The following is a 19,518-nucleotide window of genomic DNA, read 5'->3' on the forward strand; positions in this document are numbered from 1 at the left end:
CTTTATAACTCCCATCTGCATCAACATTTAACACTTTTTGTTAATGGACGTACATCACCTTCAAGAGCATCTGCAGAAAACGGGGTTAGAAAACACTCAACTTTTTTATCGGCTTAAGTCCTCTTAATGGTTTAGCAACCATTTGCGTCCCCAATGGAGTCGCCAGTCTGTCGCGACCCTCCTAACCGTTTTCCGCGAGCGAGATTGAGCGAAGGTTAACGAGCCGCGCTTCTGACCTCGGTTGACGGTGGGATCTTCAGCGCGCAGGTCTCTCCCAAGACCCATTACTCGAATCGCGATGTCGAGAAAATTTTATCAAGGTTGACCTTAGTGTGGTCGGGTGACATGTGTGTAGTGTACATGCATATGGAGTCGCCACCGATCAATTATTGGAGGGTATGATCGGAAACCCTACCGAGCGGTCGGGAGAAACCATTCGGTTCTATGAGAACCAGAGATTTGGGTCCGGGGACTCGGTTACGCCAAGATTTACATTGACGCCCTTTCGGTTACCGAAGTTGAGTGATTTTCTAACCTAAGAATTCATGCAGATGAAATTTTGGGTAAGGTAGGCCCTAACAATCTAAGGTATCATGCAGACGGGAATTTCTACCCTAACGATTACAATCAGAAATTTAATGCGCAATCAAGATAATCTCAATCAATTCGATCAATCAATCAAGATACGACACATTTAATATGGCCCTATCGGCCCACAGAATAATCAAATAGGGTGTCGGGATAGTTTGGAAAAATTTGGGATGAAAGGCCCGGAGGGGTAAAATGGTCATTTTTTGGGGGTCGGGACCCAAAATCACAAAATTGGGATCGAGCCAGTTGAATGTGACCATTTCCCATTTATTGTAATTTTTCAGAATTTTTCTAATTTTTTATTTATTTTCCAAAAGTTGGGAATTTTCCGGATCGAGGTGAATCGACTCTCGGAACTTCAAAATTTTTCGATTCAGATTATAAGAGTCCCAAATTGACCTAAACATTTTTTAGAAATTTTTTGGGAAAATCTGGGAATTTTTATGGATTTTCTATGAATTTTGCAATTTTTTTTGGATTTTTATGTATTTTTATTAATTTTTTTATTAATATTTCGGACCGGGTCAAACCGGTCAACCCGATCCAGACCCGTTCGAGACCACTCTACCCAAAAACGGTGCCGTATACCAATTATTTCTAATTTTTTTGAATTTCTAAACTAATTTCCGAATATTCGAAAATAAAGAAAATAAACGGACGGCCAAGATCAACGCCTGATTTGATCTTAGCCGTCGACTTGCCTTAAGATCAAAACGACGACACTTCTGGCACCCTATACAAAACGACACCGCATCAACTTAAACACACGGACGGCCACGATTTAAACTAAACTCAATCTAGGATGTCGACTCGCTCTAGACTAAAACGACGCCGCATCGTTCAAATGCACGGACGGCCACGATTTAAACTAAACTTGATCCGGGCCGTCCATTCTAACCAAAGCCTAAACGACGCCACACTACTTAATAGAAACGGCACCGTTTTGTAATTTTTTATTTTCTAACTAATAAACGAAAATTTAGAAAATACGAAAAATTGATCCAATGGCCGAGAATCAAACTCATCTAATTTCCTCGGCCGTTGGATCGAGGCCGAGTCGGCTCGCTCGCGCCAACGGCCGAGCCGACTCAAACACGAGCTGGACCAACCAAAACACGCCACATCAGACACGTTGACTCGCTGACCCGCCACCTCAGCTCGTCTTCTTCCTCGCGCCGCCGAGCGAATGGACGGCCGAGGTTCCTCCGGCGAGATCTAACGGTGAGATCTCACCGGAATGACCTCAAACTAATGCTGATCGACTCACACGGACTTCCGGATTAACATATTCAAAAATCATAGCGTTTCATCCACGGAATCATCATGAATTGAGCTCACACAGTCTCAACATCGCCAAGTTCAAACACGCAATCCAGAGCATAACGTATTGATTCATTCATAGGCGAGCATAATCAGAAGTCCAGAGCACTTACCTTGAGCTCCGATTAAGCTCCTCCATGGCTAGAATGGCCCGGCCAATGTTCGACCGGACCGGCGCGGGTTGGAGGCTCGACTCGAGGTGTTTAAGCGAAATCAATACAAAACAGAGATGCGATTGTGGTCAGAGAAGTTCCAAAGGTAAAAGGCACACATCAATTGAAGAAATCAAGCTCGTATGTGTACGGTGCCATGGATGCACAGTGAGAAGACTCGAAGCTCAACTTACCGATTTAGGGGGTTTCGGGACGATTGAGTTGGTGCGATCGACTCCTCCTAGCTTAAGCGAACTTCCGGTGACGATCTGCCGCTCCGATTTGACCTGGATTGGCTGGGCTGAAGTCGTACGCCTTCGGTCCGCAAGTTTGGCTATAGCGCCGCACCAGAGCCTATCTCTCTAACTTTCTCTCTCTCTCTCCAATCTGTTGGATCCAGCGAGCACAATGAGCTTTTCTCCTCGTTCGCGAATCTTCCTCGCCCTTTTATATCAAGTTTTTGAATTGGGCGTGCACGGGCGAGCTTCGCCGAGACTCCCTCACACGTGCGTATGCACACGATTTGGTCACGGGACGGCGACGGAATCGGTTATGATTCCGTCCACGTCCGTTAGACCCTCAATTGAGCTCAAATGAGCGTGAATTAGATTCGGATTCAAAAATATTGACTTTTTGAACACCGGGACTTTGACCGGCTCGTCGGAGCTCCTCCGGCGGCCATTGGTAGTGGAACCGGTCCCAATTGACGCGGCTTAACCCGAGGAACAAAACGCCCACGTCAATTGAATCAATTGGTTTCGAATTGGTTTTCAATTTGATCACCAAAGTTCATCGTGAAATCTGCAGATTGTCGTGTAATTGGGGAAGAAGACAACACTATGCTGGACCGGTTCGACCGGTCCTACCGGCGGTCAGACCGGCCCGAATCGATTCGGACTTAGAATTTTCAAAATTAATCAAAATTGGTGGGGAATTTTCACAATTAAACCTCAAAATTGCACTTAGGGGCCTGAATATTATCTAGAAATGTGGTTTTACCCAAAAATTTTCATCAATTTCAACAAAAGCCCCAAATTTTTCTAAAATCCCAAATTGAGGGAAACTTCAATTAGACGTCTAATTGATCCAATTGGACCAAGCCACCTCTGCCAATCGATTCAGAATGTATGAAAACCTTAGGGGGCTGTCCAATTTTGTCATGAAAGTCCCTAGATTGAAAGTAATTTCAAAAATTTAGGACTCTAGGGACTAAATTGCAAAAATCTTTGGAAATTTTGCCCAATTCATGCAATTCGCGCAATTTGAGGTGCAATTGATCAAATTGAAGCTTGAAAGGACTGCAATTGAATGTCTAGACTTAAAATGTGCAAAAATTACAAATAAAAAGACTCAATTTGTATTTTTTGTGCAAATTCAACTTTAGGGATTGTGAAGAAACACCTAAAATTGGATTCAATTTTCAATTTTTCTTGAGTTCAATATGAAAAGGGAATTAAAGGAAAAATATTGGATATTTTTCTGTATTTTTGTGACCTCGAGAATTATTTTTTGTGAATTTTATAATATTTTTCTATTTTTCAAAAATATTAAAAAATGTGAAAAATATGAAAAATCATTTTTTGTTCAAAATTGGTTCCTTATGCTTGGCCTAGGCTACCAACTTGTTTTTTCAATTTTTTGATTTTTTATGAATTTTTGGGTGAATTTTAGAAGATAAAACTAAAAGAAACTTAACTAAAAATCAAGTGTCAACAAGAAGTAGTAGGCTGGAATGACTACCCTTTATTTCAGTTTCTTAACCACGGTTAATGGCCAACTCCTATGTCAAATGCCATAAAAAGTTACATCAAACATTGATTAATTGTTATTTGACAGCAACTCATGTCCAGACTAATCACACGTAGCATTTTTCCCTTCACCACATACATATCAAGCATTAAACCGAACATTGAGCCACACAATTAAAGTAGCAGAAATATATAGGTACTTTTCACTTCGAAAGATATGACCAAAAAGGAGGAGGACGAGGGACGGGGGAGGAGGACTACAGAGTAAGCAAATTCTAGCCCACCAAAGGATTGAAATGTTTCACAATGAATTGAAATTTACCGGACAAATATTGTATAGTTCGGATGCCGACATTCGAGCTATATTTGAACATTTTCTATAATGGAATACTGAACATTAATAACTCTCTGCATCAACCACAATGAGAAATATGTAAAGGTTAGACAATTAAAACTCATGGAGGACTAAAGAGGTTTCCACATAAAAATTCTAATTAAAACTCCGACAAATCAAAGCAAAATCAACGTTTTGTGCAGGTGTACAAATCATAGAGAACGAAGAGGAAGACACTTGGTTAATTCTCATTACACACGCAACACTAATCTAGGGCACTGAATCATAGAGAAATGCGACTCCAGTTTCTAATTGTAAGCAAACAAGAAAGCCAAAGAGAGAGATCAGATCGCGAGAGATCGAGAGTGAGCTCACAAGAAGTACGACAGAGAGAGATCGAGAGCGAGCCGACGGCAAGAGTGAAAGACGGAACAAGAGTGAGTCGAAAGACCGACATACAGCTGTTGTTGGTGGCGACGAGATCCGGAGATGGAGGTCTGCGTCGTTTGCTAGGGCTTCTTCTTCGGACAGCACGCCGATAAGGGTTCCTCACCTCAAATCTGCAAGGGCTCAATCGATTATGCTCTTAAAATCAACATCGATGGATCATTCTCTGCAGAGGCGAGACTTGTGGTTCCGATGTTACACGGACATGCCTCCCGAGAGAATTTTGGCGTGTCGGACACGTGTCGGCGTCCGACACGTACCCGACACGGCGGGACACGCTCGGACACGCGATCAACGTGTCTCCGAGCTTCGACACTCGGTCAACCGAATGGACACGGCCGGACTCGCGTGTCCGAGAGTGAGGCGAGTGAAAATTGAAAAGAGACAAATTTTTCTGACCTAATTTTCTACCTCTCACGGCGGTTGAGGGTGCCGCGAGTCTCGCCGTGGGGGCGATTGTGCAGCAGGTGGGTGAGCGGTTGGGATTGGTCTGCTTGGCGGCGAGGTTGAAGAGAGAGTTGTGTAGGAGATTGAAGTTCTTTGGAGGAGGAATGAAAAGTAAGGGGCAGGAGAAAGAAAAGTACATGCGTTGGAATGAAAAGTAAGAATGAAAAGTAAGGGGTGGGGGAAAGAAAAGTATAGGCGCTGGAATGAAAAGTAAGAATGGAAAGTAAGGGGCCGGGAAAAGAAAAGTAGAGGCGCTGAAATGAAAAGTAAGGGGGTGGGGGGGAAGAAAAGTAGAGGCTGCGTGAATGAAAAGTAAGGGGGTGGGGGCCGGGCGGGAAAAGAAAAGTAGAGAAAAGTAGAGGCTGCATGAATGAAAAGTAAAGGGTTGGGGGCCGGGGGAGAAAAGAAAAGTAGAGGGCGATTAGGGTTTGGGGAGGTTTTTAATTTTTGTTTTATTCTTTTCTTTAAAAAATTAAAAAAAAGAAAAGTAAGGGGCGAGGTCAAGGACATCATGCTGCGCATGGGAACTTGGTGGAATTGGATCTAAATTCTCAACAACTCATGAAAGTCGAACCATCTCTAGCGGACGAAAATCAGATACATCTAAATTATCGGGTGATAGAACAACATCAGTAGGAAAACCAATTCTCTTCCCGAATTTATTCTGTTTCGGATAAGAGGAATTAAGAAAAATGAAATGCGTATGTTGTGGAATCCAGATTGATAATGGATACTCGACTAAGAACAATATTGGCTAACACAAAGACCAGTTAAATCAGCACTTTCAGAAATTCCAACGCAACAGAAGAATTTGATTACTCAAGAAAAGGAAATTAAAAAAGGCAAAAGACAACGCAATTGTTTACATCGACTCCGGGTCTCGCAAAAGCTGGAAAAAGAAATTGATGGAAGAGAGAAAAACAATGAGACCTCGCACCGCATCTACCGACTGAGCCGTTCTGTGTGGTAACGGCATATATAGACAAAATGGTAGATAATTTTCTTATTCAGCTTCGCATCGGTGAGGCGGGCATTGAAGAGATCCACTCGAATTGCTATCTCATTCGGCCTTCCCATTTTGCTGGGTAGCGACAAAATTCCGGACTACCTATGAATAAGAAAACTTATGTCGATAGTATATTATATAAGCAATGGTACGGAATATGTGTGTGTGTGTGTCTGTGCACATGGACTACTAAAACCTCAAGATCAAATTTCACTTTACACGCTAGAATCTGAAATTTTCTTACAGTCAACTAAATTTCAAGACTTCACAATTCTCCTTTCCTTAGGAAATTTCATCCTCGAAATTACCCTACTACTCAACCTCAAGAAGAAAAAGATACTTGCGCCTCATAATGTCCTCACTTCTCGTCATATACTAATCATTTCACATTATTCCTTATCTCAGCTTAGCACAATAAAATCACAAGTCGACCATCATTTACAAGACAGATTCAAGCCTATGATCCTCAAATTTCAATCCTACAATTCTATATCCAAAATCCGTTTAAACAGGCCAACTCGTCGGACTCCAACGATTCACACCTAAACTGTCACCATCAGAACTCGCTTTCCAATTCAACTGTCGATTGCCATACTATAACTACAATTAACCACAAGAATCAGTCATTCTTACTTAGCGATCGATAACTTCTTAACTAACAAGTGTTAGAAGTTGTTACTATTTCTCTCACCGGATACAAATACATCATGTAACATGTCCACAAGGGTCTGAATTTTCCTTTCGGATAACAATGAATTATGCCAATTTCATCATTACGTTCACCACACTTTCGCTATGCACTCTGATAAATTGTTTTTCCTTAATTGCATATCTTGCAATCTTAATCTTATTCAGGGTCATCACGGACCTTAGTAACTCATAGACTCATATTGCAACCCATAATACGTCATCCACTCATAACTTACCATTACGATCCTTTCACGTTAGTTTTCGCAAATCTTTGCTCCATATGCCCGCCTATGGTTCCGTTGGTTATGGTCTTCGCACAAAATACAATTTCAAACAAGTCTGACGTAATCCGTAACTACGTAGGATACATCACTACGGGCACATACAAACAACACATCCCTCATATAGACAAGATCTTCTCCGGCAACAAACTCAAAGGTATCACAACAAACTTTCACCAACTTCCCACCACGCAATCCGGGTATGTCCACTTCCATAGTACCTCATCCATTCATCCTTTCCCTCATCGAAACGCAACGCATTACTATGCAATTTCGAAAAATGTTTTCATTTTGAGAATCAATTTTAATGAATGTATTTTTTGAATAAAGGTCGGACTTAGTTCGATACCTACACTCTTCTCTTTCAATGTATGGTTTGGATCACTCCTACCCCCATTGCCATCTTAGAAGCCCGCCAAGAGCCGCTCTTTATCGGGGCCTTCTTGCCTCGGCGATCACTCCCCACCCTCATATGACCTGGTCATTGCGGGTTGTCCTAAGTCATACATCTATGAAGAGAGTCCCATTCCATATGTCCATACCATACTTCATTACGGTTTGTAGGTATCCCGTCAACTGGGTCCCATACCAAGTCGACGGTTTATCAAGTCCGAGAAAATAATGATATGTCCATGTATGCACATTTTTCAAATTTTGTTTTAATGTAATTAACAAATGCAATGCATGATTATCCTCACTACTCATCACACAACATTCATTTCCGGATCAATTCTTATCAACCGAAAATTTCTAATTCCACAAACGACTATCACATCTCAAAGATCAATTGCCTAAGTTCGATCTATAACCTCATGTTCGATCATTAACAATCTAGGATCACAATCATATAGTTCAACCGGCCATTTGTTCATAAACAATTCACTAAACCTCATGCACATTTACAAGCTCAAATCCACGCTTAGACTTCTCAATTCTCGTTTGCTTCCATGCGAATCTTAACCATATCATCACTTAGGATCATCAATTAAAGTCGATACTAAAACCATTAGAAATATAACACAAGTTCAAACTTATATAATACACAAATACCAATCGTATTATTACAAACCCAAATCACAAGTCAAGCTTATATCACAAGTCAAACCTATCAATAAGGCTTTCTCCACTTTGACTATCTATAGCTAGCTTATAACCGGGACATTCTCTCGCAAACAATCCACTATTTTCTAGCGGGGTCGATCTAGGTTATCCTACAGAGTGTTCCTCTGCGGTTGTCCTCCTTGCTGTGGTAGCGCCAATACTCCTACTTGTCTCTATGGGTAGTCTTTCACCAGGTGGCCTTTTTTATCACAACTAAAACAAACTCCTCCTCCAAAAGGACATGGAGCATTTCCATGCCTTCGGCTACACGATTGGCATACTCCACCGACGTTAAGTGCCAATTTTCTTACAACATTCCTTCGGTGGGGTTGAATAGAGCGCTTTTCTTCGGACGTCGACCTTTTCCCATTTTGATGATCACTTATTCTAGAGGGTATATATCACGATCCAAATGTAGTGGCCCTTTCGGTCATATTTCTTTCGATCAACTAAGCCATTTCATACAGCTCATTGTAGTTTTTTAGGTTCAGCGGCACTAACTCATCCTTCAGCTCTAGTTTCAGTCCATATCCGAATCTTCTTGCCTTGTCCACTAGATCTTCAACCATATTAGGTGCATACCTCGACAATTCAGCAAACTTAGCCTCGTACTAATCCACCGATATCTAGTTTTGGCGCAGATGCATAAACTCATTCATCTTTTGCTCCCTGGTGCAATAAGAAAAGTACTTACCATTAAAGACTTCCATAAAGGCATCCACATTGGGACCGTATCCTCTAGAAAGATTCGTCCTCGAGAGGTTTCCCACCGGGTATTGGCATTTCCTTGCAATTGATGCATAACCAATGTCACCTTATCTTCCTCAGTACATCTTAATAAAGAAAAAAATCTTTTCCAGCTCCTTAACCCAAAGGGTGGTAGTACTAGGATCACCAATTCTAGAAAATTTCGGCGGTTTAAGTTCCAGAAATTGTTTTACCAACTTATATATCGGTTGGCCATTATTCCCGTTACTAGCTAACAGATTTTCGGGAGGAGCGGCAGAAGAAATTGCAGCTTCTTGATTTCTCACCTGCTGCCCAACGATGTTTCCTAGGGCTTCCATTGCCCATAGCAATCCATCCACTCGAGGGTCTTCTTGTGTTGTTCCTTCTCTAGGAGCTCTGGTATTACGATTGCTCATCTTACCGATATCTTACGAGGTCCGGCTCACTCGAAAGTAACACCTAATGAGAACTAAGGCATATAGCCTTAAAACCTTAAATAACAAACACATGCACCGAGTTTCAATCCTAATAACTATCCTATAACCTAATGCTCCTTATTACTCCAGGCCATGACCAAATGGTTCGGGTTGACCCTGCTCTAATACCACTTTTGGGCGGGGTTGTCACGCCCCGAACCCTAGGCCCGTAACTACCCTACCAAAATGCCTCAAGTAAAAAAAGGACGATGTCCAAGCACGTAATGGACCCATTATTTTTATCTTATCATTAAGCGTATACGTAACGTGTAACTCCCAGACAATTATAAAATCTACAGGTATAGAAAAGTAGGATGTCAAACAAACAGTCACATCAATTAACAACAGTAATGATCATTTTTATTTATTTGTTGTTAACCTTGGGAAGTATGTACATACAAACCCTACCTCAGAGCTACTTTCTACGGTTCTCAAAAATACCGGTTCAGGGTTGTGAGTTAACACTACTCCATGCTACTCAAAAAGAAACCACGCTCACTACTAGCTTTCCAAACTAAGGCCTGAAAGATCATTTGGCGAAAAGCCCTTGCCATGCTTGAGTTGCTTCTTAACTTTTATAGCTAGCTTACAAACATCTGCGAAGGACCAATGTGGTTGAAGTACAACCATGTTAGCAATCTCCCTATTCAAACCACCAAGGAAATGAGCATTGGTTTGTTCTTGCGGTTCTGCTTCTCAACTTTTATGGCTAGCTTGCAAACATCCGCAAAGGATCAATATGGTTGAAGTACAACCATGTTAGCAATCTCCCTGTTCAAACCACCAAGGAAACGTGCATTGGTTTGTTCTTGCAGTTCTGCTTCTCAACTTTTATGGCTAGCTTGTAAACATCTATGAAGGACCAATATGGTTGAAGTACAACCATGTTAGCAATCTCCCTGTTCAAACCACCAAGGAAACGAGAATTGGTTTGTTCTTGCAATTTCGGAACATTAGACCTCATAATAAGTTTCTCAAATCCCCTAAGGTATTCACTAGCATACATTTTGCATTGCTAGAGGGAATTCATCTTAAGAAACAAGACTTGTTATAATCGTCGGGCAAGAACCTTTTCTTCATCGGTTTCTTGAGTTTTTCCCAAGACTTGATTTTTCTTTTTCCTTCTCTACTTCATTGATGTGTTATATTCTCCCACCAAAGAGAAGCATATTTTGTCAATTTCAGGATAGAAACCTTACATCTCTTTGTATCCAAGTATGACTTGAAGTCAAAAACTCATTCAATTGCATGAAGCCAATCGATGAAGTCATAGAGATTGAGGTTACCCTCAAATTTTGGTGCCTCCACTTTAACTTCGTGATCATTATCCTTGTGTTTCCCTCTTCTTCTCTGGGCATGGCATTTTGAATCACTGGAGTTTCCTACAATGTAATTGAACCCACTACTAGAGCTTCGGTGAGAACCCGAATCGATCGCATCGATGCCGATTAGGACGTCTTGCTTGCCACTCCTATCTCGCCAAAATCTCTAGGCGGTTGAGGAGTGGCTCAACTAGCGCTGAAGATTCTCTTAGGGAAAGCATCTTCGAACTTGATAAGGCATTTTTTTTAATGAAATTTATAACATAAGGTATCACTCAAACGAGTTCAACCTAGAGCTCTAATACCAACTTGATGCATGAAATATGTTTTCATGATAAAGAAAGAGGAATCGAGGACAGATCGGAGTGTTGTCGCGACCTAAAAATTAATTTATAGGTTAATGGATTATTAGGTTACTTAGATGAATTAACTAACCTAATACGGACTCTCCCAAGCCCTACCAATTCGCAACTTAGGTTTGATTTTTTTTCTTTTGTAGGAGCCGCCACTAATCTTTTTTGGTAGGTAGATTAGATACCTAAATAAAGTACGGGAGAATACTTTATTTTCTGCTAACCGGAGATTTAGGGTTCGGGAACTTGATTATGTTAATTTTCAATTAACACCCTTTCGGTACCAAATTTCATGAAAATGCTTTTTCTTGATTGATGATGCGAATTGAATGTTTTTTTTTCGTTTTCCCTTTTATTATTTTTTTGTTTTTTCAAATTTCTTTTAAGCTTGAATTTGAACAAAGTTAAACAAAAATGCCCATAATATACCTTAATTTCCGAATTTTCCGATAAATCTTCTCATTCCCGAAGATCCGGGCTAGAACGAGATTTTATTCGCTACATCCTCGAGGATTTGAGTCGGTATGCGGATAAATATATAGAAATACAACGTCCCTTCTCGCCAAAGGGCAGAATACGAATTTCTATATTTAAATCACCATCCCATCCCATAAGATCATGGGCGTGGCGTGTGATTTAATTTTCCGGACGGGACTAGGCACCGGGGAGCATATATTATAAGCAGCTTTGTTTAAAGATGTGCAAATATTTACTGAATTTTCGAAAATCCTTAGAGGATTCCAGAATTTTCAAGGAGATAAGCTCCTATCCACAAAGGATTGATATCTTTTATATTTATGAAAATTATCTCTTGAGATTTGAAAGATTTTTTTTAGATAATTCCCGAATTTTAAAAGATATGTTCGAATTCCCAACCGAGATACGGATCTTATTCGATATTCTCGAAATTTCGGATGGATTCAAATTTTGATCACAAGTTAAATTAGACGTTCTAAAAAAAGTTGTACACTATCCTTTTTAAGATGATGTTCGGGATTTTTTAGATATCTCAAGTTTCAGCCACAAAATAAATCAAATATCCATAGATATACTATAAATCCAGATATATGCTCAAGATATACGCAATATCCACAAGAATAAAAAGATATGCAGAAAAAATTAGATTCGACATGCAAAGGTCAATCCTTATCCTTGAATGGTCCACAAAATCTCAATCGAATACCACTATCCTTATCTTGTCAAAATTCTCTTTTGTCCGATCAATATTAGAATATGCAAGATAGTTCAAATTCAATCAAGACGAACGCGACAAAATGAAATTCATCCAAATCATGTTTAGATTTTCGGATCTAGCAACATCAAGAGTAAAAATCCAAATTTTCATGCATGCTTTTGATTTAATGATCTCTTGCGAATCGGACAATGTTCAATGACTAAACTTTAGCAAAAATAAAGCACCAAAGCAAGCAATCAATCACATAGATAACGAATTCTAAGATAGACAAATTGGAATCATTCGTTACCTAATTCAAAGCTTGAGCCGAAAAATACTGGTGAGCAAATTCTTCGGACTAATCGGCTATGGGATTCGTGTGAGCTTAGAGGACTATGGCTAGGTGAATTCGTGACATCCAATTCACGCCTCAAACAGCCCCGAACAGCAAAGCAATCGTCCCAAAAACAGTAGGAGTCGGCCCCGGATCGTGAGCAAGAAATCTGCACAAGACAAGAAGTGTAATCCGAGAAAAACAACTGCTGTTTTTTAGGACAGACAGCAGCTTTTCAGCCCCTCTATCGGTGACGTGTAGACTCTTGATAAGCAGAAAAATTGCAGCACTAGTTTTCACCCAAAACAACACCGAACAGCAGTTTTTCTGGACCAAACAGTAATGAAAACCGGTGCTGGTTTGGGAGGACTTCAACAGCACGAACAGGCTACCATGTGCATCGGACAGCCGCGCCTTTTGTGGTGGATGATGGAGCGCAAAACAGGAAGTGTCGGGAAAGCGGACAACAGCGAAGATGAGCTTGATGCGTAGCGGATGGTGGTGCGCCGGTGGATGAGAATAATGGATCCGCACGAACTCTTCACTCCCTTTCTCTCCCGTCTAATTTCTCACGTATGTTTTGAGCTTTGTGAGCAGAAAGTTTTCTCTCTCTTTTTTTTTTGCTCCCATACGTGTATCTCTCAAATTTTCTGAATAAGATCCCCCCTTTAACCCTAGGCATAATTGTGTATTTATAGAACAAAGGGTTGCACGCAAGCGTAGGGTTTACCGACGACCGTTCGATTCGGAAACTCTTATTAGATATCGATCGTCGGATTGAAAATTCTGACTTTTGAGGAGTCCTATTTATTAAAAATAGCTAGAATTTTCGTCCAAATGAATGAGGAGGACGAAATGGGCTACTTTTCAATGTTTTATGGGCTCGTTTTGTGATTCCGGACTCACTTGGACCTTAACTAATAAAATGGGTGATTAATTAAGGCCTTTTTTCAATTTTAAGAGCTCAAACGGGCTGTTTTGAGTCCAAAAATTATAGTAAGAAATTCTGCACCCTCTCTAGTATCTTTCGAGTCAATTTTAACTCGATCGTCCATTGGAATCATGCTCAATTGACTCATCTTTAGCCCTAGCTGACATGATGTACACTTGACCGACGAAAATTAAATATGCAATGCATGAGAATTTATTTTTTGCGAGAATTATGAATAACTCTCATTTTATGCTTATATGAATGATTTTCTAAAAATCAAAATTTAGGTGTCAATTGCTGCCCCTCTTTGAGTGGAAGCTTGTAGAGGTTTCGTTCAAAGACCAAAGATTGCAACCTAAATTTTGCTAATGCGAGTGATAGTAATTTTTGGTGGGATTGAATTCCATTTTTTGATGCAGGTGAAATGATGCATGGAATGCAATGCTGTAAATAACATGTGTCAAAGATTTCCCTTTTTCCTGTGTTAGAGAAACTTACACATGGATCGCATACGAAAATACATGTTTTAGCAAATACCTCATACGCTGATAATTCCCTTAATTTCTAGACCTCCAGTGGATGCCATAATACTAAGGTACTAAGCCCATCCGTTACCGTAAGTTTCCTTCTGACGCGAGACAGCGCAAGATATGTGTTGTGAAGAAATATGCTTGAGTTATGGTTCAAGCTGACCATTTTTGTCTCTCGGGAAGTGGCCCTCGTGCACTATCAACCGTGAGTCGGTAGGTTGTCTCTTGGGAAGTCACCCTCGTGGACTTCGACCATGAGTCGGTAAATTGTCTCTTAGGAAGTCGCCCTCGTGGACTTCGACTATGAGTCGGTAAGTTGTCTCTTAGGAAGTCACCCTCGTGGACTTCGACCATGAGTCGATAAATTGTCTCTTAGGAAGTCGCCCTCGTGGACTTCAACTATGAGTTAGTAAACTGTTATCGTGGAAAGTCACCCTCGTGGACTATCACCATGATTAAGTAAATTGTCTCTCGGGAGATCACCCTCGTGGATCTCAATCATGAGACAATAAATTAGGAAGTCACCCTCATGGACTTCAATCATGAAATTGTCTCTCAAGAGATCACCATCGTGGATCTCAACATGAGACGATAAACTAGGAAGTCACCCTCGTGGACTTCAACTAGAGACAAACAAGTTGGCTATTGGGAAATCACGCTCGTGGACTTCAACCAAGTATTGTGCCACCATGCCCAATTCAAATATCGGGATTGTCATGCTCAATTTAAGTGTCGAGCAATGATAAAGAAACATACATGATTCAAGTATAGGAATGGAAATATCGGGTAAGTTAAGGACATACTTATCCGAGAATTTGAAGGATTATCTTGTGGGTAGTTGCTAGCATGGCTTTGTTCATTGAATAATCCTTGGATGAACTTTGAGACTCGAAAAAGAAATTCGAACATCAAAAATGTGTTACCTGATTCGGATGGTGTCAAAGGTAAACGTGCGAGCATGCATGACAAAATTCAACAATAAGATCATGCACAACTCTCTGTCGATCATCGGTTTCTTTAGTTCTTGTCAAGCATGATTAAAAACAAAAATATGCATTTTGCTCACATGCCATAATTGTTCACAATGTGGTTTATGCATAACTATTCTGTCAAGTTTACATTACCAAATTTGTTTAGGAAGGTTATCACATCATGAATACCTCGAATGTAATATGAATAGGAACTTGAGTCCGAAAGGGCATTCTCTCACTCTCGAGAAAAGATATTTATCCCGATTGCAGGATTTAAGAGAAATCACTCAATCTTACCATCAACACATTCAACAAGGGTTCGAGTAATCTCGCAATTGATACGATAAAACCGATCTTGAGGTCTTGATTAGGATCGTAATGAGGGCTAGGTCAAAGGTTTAATCAAAGGGGACTCCGGTCGAGTCAAAGCTTATGAAATGAAATTCTTCATTATCTGCTTCCGGTTTACAAGCCAAGAACCCCGCAAAATGAGATAAAAACGATCTTGCTCGCACTTCTTCGAGCGATATTCATGAGCATTTAAAATCCTACGTTAACCCTAGTGCCCTAATCCGAAGAGACTTTTGGTAAGGGTTGTAATGTAGGTTCAAGGTAGGCTTGGAAATGAAAGGCCTATTCAGAACAAAGGGGTGTATGATGATAAGATTGGTGATCATCCATCCTCGATACTTCAGCAAGAGTGCCATCGGTAATCTTCATTAATGTACTTCAGAAATTGTCTTTCCTTGAGGAACATTTTATGGACCAATTCGGGTGGGACCTCCCTTCCTTCTGGAGATTTCTTTTAAGAGAGCTCTTTTTCTTTTTCCCGATGGGAGTGGGCCCTTTCGCTCTTTAGATCGCCTCCTTTTTTTTTTTTTTTTTTTGAATGCTTGAATTTCGGAATTTTTTTCTTTTTCTTTTTTTTCTCTCTTGTTCACCCCCTTTTTTTTTTTGCATGGCGAGCTTTGCTTTTTTTTTACTTCCTACTCCCATCTTTCTTGTTGAGCTCTTTTGTTATGAGAAAGAAAAAAAAAAGTCTCATCTAAATCTTTTGCATATTATGCTGTCGGATCTTCCAAGTTTCAGCTTGCCCCAAGGCACTTGGCTCGTCTGTCGGATGGTCTAAAATGATTTCCTTTCGGGATGATCACCAATTGGGTTTCAAGAAACGAATTCGCCGCTCAAATTGGGTTAAGCAAGGGATAAATGTATATGATGTAGAAATGAAATGCTCTTCGTCATGTCTAAGGCCCTTGAGCTAACATTGAATTCGCATGCAACAAATACACTCAATAGATTGATGCAAGTGAAAGCAAGAAAATTCCACTCTTTCTTTGCATTTATGAAATTGCCCCAATGTGGGGATATTCCTGGCAGGGGGTTTGAAACGAAACCACCGTTCAAAGGGGTTAAGCAAAGGGCAACATATAGTATTTGGATAGAGGAAATGAATGCCTCTATCATTTTGTTTGTCGTACCTTTCGCGAGAAAACCCTTTGCCTTGTGAATGCAGAATATGACTCTCGCTCAGCTCACTCGGGGTTACAATGTGGGACATATATGGAAATGGATTGCCTTTCATCATTCTTTCATGCCCCATTACGTACATTCGACGCATCATATATGTTTATACTCCCTAATCAGAGTTGGTAAATTAAACGTAAAGAACAATCACGCGTAAACCATGCAAGACATGAACACGGCAATTCCAAGCATTAGCCACATTTCATGAAAATCTCATACCTTTTGCTAAAAAAAATGATCATGCAAGAATGCGAGAAAATTATCGAGAACGAGAAAATCTACGTTGCCCCCGAACATATGAGTAGATCAACCAAGTCGGGAAGTGTACTCCTTGCGTTGAGGATTGGTTCATTCCTATTTTTGCCCCAGAGCAAGAAAAGCATGTATGAACGAGTTGAGAGATGCTCCGACTTGTGACACGACAGTTACCATCAAGTTGGTCATATGGTCCCGTAAGAAAGTAAGTGTTACCTTGAAAGTAATGTGAAACAGAGAAACATACTCCCTCTTTCAAGTTGAGGTTTGCTTGCTCCATTTTCAATCGGGATGGGTATAGCTTTTCCCAAAATGCAAGATTGCCCCAAACATGGCTAGTACCGGGGATTGAATTATGAGTTTTGGCAAGCTACTTTTTCCACACTTGATCCCTTGAAAGTCATAGTGCCCCAGCTCGAATTAGATGTATCTTGCCCCTAAACCGGTTCTCAAACATGTAACCGATGGATCAATAGAACAAGCGGGGTTAAACATCATGTAAGCCATTTTAAGAAGATTTTTCTTGAAAAACCTTTTGCTTTCGAAAACCTCGGGACAATAATTCTTGAGAAGCCCAACCCTCAGTACTTACCATTGATAACAGATTGTTCGATCGTTGGTTATCGTCATTGGGTTAGTTTGGTATGCCTCAACAAGATTCCAAAATAATGAAAATTTCTGTAATTTTATTGATCATGAACCAATTAAATTACATCTTATTGAATTCAAAATGCAAACAATTCCTCAACGGTGAGGAATTTCGACTCTAATCAACCTAGGAAATGAAAATGTAACCTAGACACTTAAAATGCAGGAAATACCCACGCAGGGGATTGCATAAAAATAAAATGATACTAATTTGGGTCTACGCCCACTTCCTCAAAAGATCCTTCAATTGCTCACATGATTTGGCAATGGGTTACTCTGCACATTAGGTTGGCCGGCTGACTGGAATGCAAATGCCCCTGTTTCGAGCAAATCTTGAATTCGATTCTTAAGCACCATACAATCATCGGTTGAATGACCTGGTTCACCCGAATGATAATCACACTTCTTAGTCGGATCATATTTAGGGAATGAGGCGTAATTGGGTCGTTGAGGATCCGAGGTTAGCAAGTTCTTCTTTCGCAAGATAGCCAAGACCTGCGAAGGAGTTCCCGGGAGAGGTGTAAATTGACGCTTGGGGCGGAATTGCTGACGTTGGTTCCGGTGGCCATAGTTAACTGTTTGTTGGGTTGCCATTGTTGCTTTAGGGGCTTGAACGGGAACTTTTTGGGCATAGGCCACATTCACCTCAGCGGCCGCTTCCTTGTCTTTTTTTCCGAAGAATCGCTTCCCCGAAGAACCGAAATCGCCATACCAACCTTTCTTTAATCCGCTCTCTACTTCTTCAGCCATCGAGATCAGCTGGCTAAACGAGCGAGCAGATGCACCTAGTATATGAGAGCGCATGTTTTGTGGAAGCGTAGACACAAATAACTTCATCAATTCCCGTTCCGACGGCTCCGGCATAAGCTGGGCTGCCAAATTCCTCCACCTAGTCGCGTCTTGTTTGACGGTCTCTCCTTTCTTCATCTCGACTTGTTCCGGATCTTCCCTAGAGATGGTGATGTCTAGGTTAAATCCGAAATGTTTGATGAACGCTGCAGCCGTTTTTTCCCAAGTCTCAATGCGGTTGATATGATGGTTGGTGTACCATCTCATGGCTGGCCCTTTCAGACTTGCTTGGAAAGTTTGGACCATAAGAAGATCATTGGTGACATACTTAGTCATCCGGGCCTGGTACATCTGGACATGTTCTACCGGGTTAGACGTGCCGTCATACTTTTCAAATTCCGGCAACTTGAATTTGTCTGGGACTTGAACCTTGGCATACATAGACAGGTCGATTGGGGAAACATGATGCGTTCCTTCTATTTCACGCAATCGTTGATCGAATTTTGCCAAAAGTTTGGCACTCTCATCATTTAACATGCCGGTTGTAACACCGGGTACAGTTGGTGTGGCGATTTGAGGCGTGGGTAAAATGACATTTCCGGGAGGCTGAGTAACACCTTGAACGCCAGATGGAGGAACATTTGCAAGAGGTGGATTGTCACCTTGAGCTCCAAGTAAAACATCTTCAAGAGGTGGCATGCCATTCAATGCTCCATCACTTTGTGCGCTCGCTTGAGGATCGACAATTGCTGGGGGTTGAATCATGGATGCCACTGGGGTTTGTCTTTGAGTCATCATGAAATTAGTCATCATCTGAGTCAACATAGCTATCTGGTCTTTCATATCCTTGATCTCTTCTTTGATTTGCGTTTTTACTTGCGCTTCGACACGAGCCGCGATTTCAGCATCATCAGCCATCTTTCTTGCTCTGGACCGGGTAACAATTGGTGCACGTGGGGTATCCGTAGTAAATTACCTGCAAGAGATGATCATATGGTGAGTATAGCATGTGAGAAACGTTGAGTCGATCCATGGCTAGACTAGACTCATGAATACCACTCAAACTTGATTCGTGACACTGACCAGGAAATTCCTGCTTCGTCGGATTTCGGAAAACAATTCGTCAAAAATCACCGGAGGGTCAAAATAGTGTGAAACATTACAAGCTTGTAGTTGAGAGGATGAGGAACAACTTTCATGTTTGGTGGTTTAGCTGAAAATGAACGGATTAGCTCAGTTTAGTGCATTTTCTCAAAAAATCACATCCGGAAAACTGTCTCGTCCGCCTTCTGTTAAATGAACGAAGGACCCCCTAAAAATATGAATTCAAATCTGAAATTTTGTAGGCTATCAGTTGAAACA

The 19,518-nt window shown here is 40.9% G+C and overlaps 1 protein-coding gene across 1 annotated transcript; it reads right to left on the bottom strand.

Moving 5' to 3' along the window:
* Positions 1-17,610: 17,610 nt before the first annotated feature.
* On the bottom strand, positions 17,611-19,074 carry LOC115732301. The gene has a single exon (XM_030662940.2). It carries the CDS (start codon positions 19,072-19,074, stop codon positions 17,611-17,613), a length of 1,464 nt encoding a protein of 487 aa, XP_030518800.2.
* Positions 19,075-19,518: the final 444 nt, after the last annotated feature.

The sequence above is a fragment of the Rhodamnia argentea genome, chromosome 8, assembly GCF_020921035.1.
Source record: "Rhodamnia argentea isolate NSW1041297 chromosome 8, ASM2092103v1, whole genome shotgun sequence".
Classification (NCBI taxonomy): domain Eukaryota; kingdom Viridiplantae; phylum Streptophyta; class Magnoliopsida; order Myrtales; family Myrtaceae; genus Rhodamnia; species Rhodamnia argentea.

What these genes read in the sequence shown, in the direction of transcription:
- LOC115732301 (XM_030662940.2), bottom strand. Translation starts at nt 19,074, where the DNA reads ATGGCTGATGATGCTGAAATCGCGGCTCGTGTCGAAGCGCAAGTAAAA.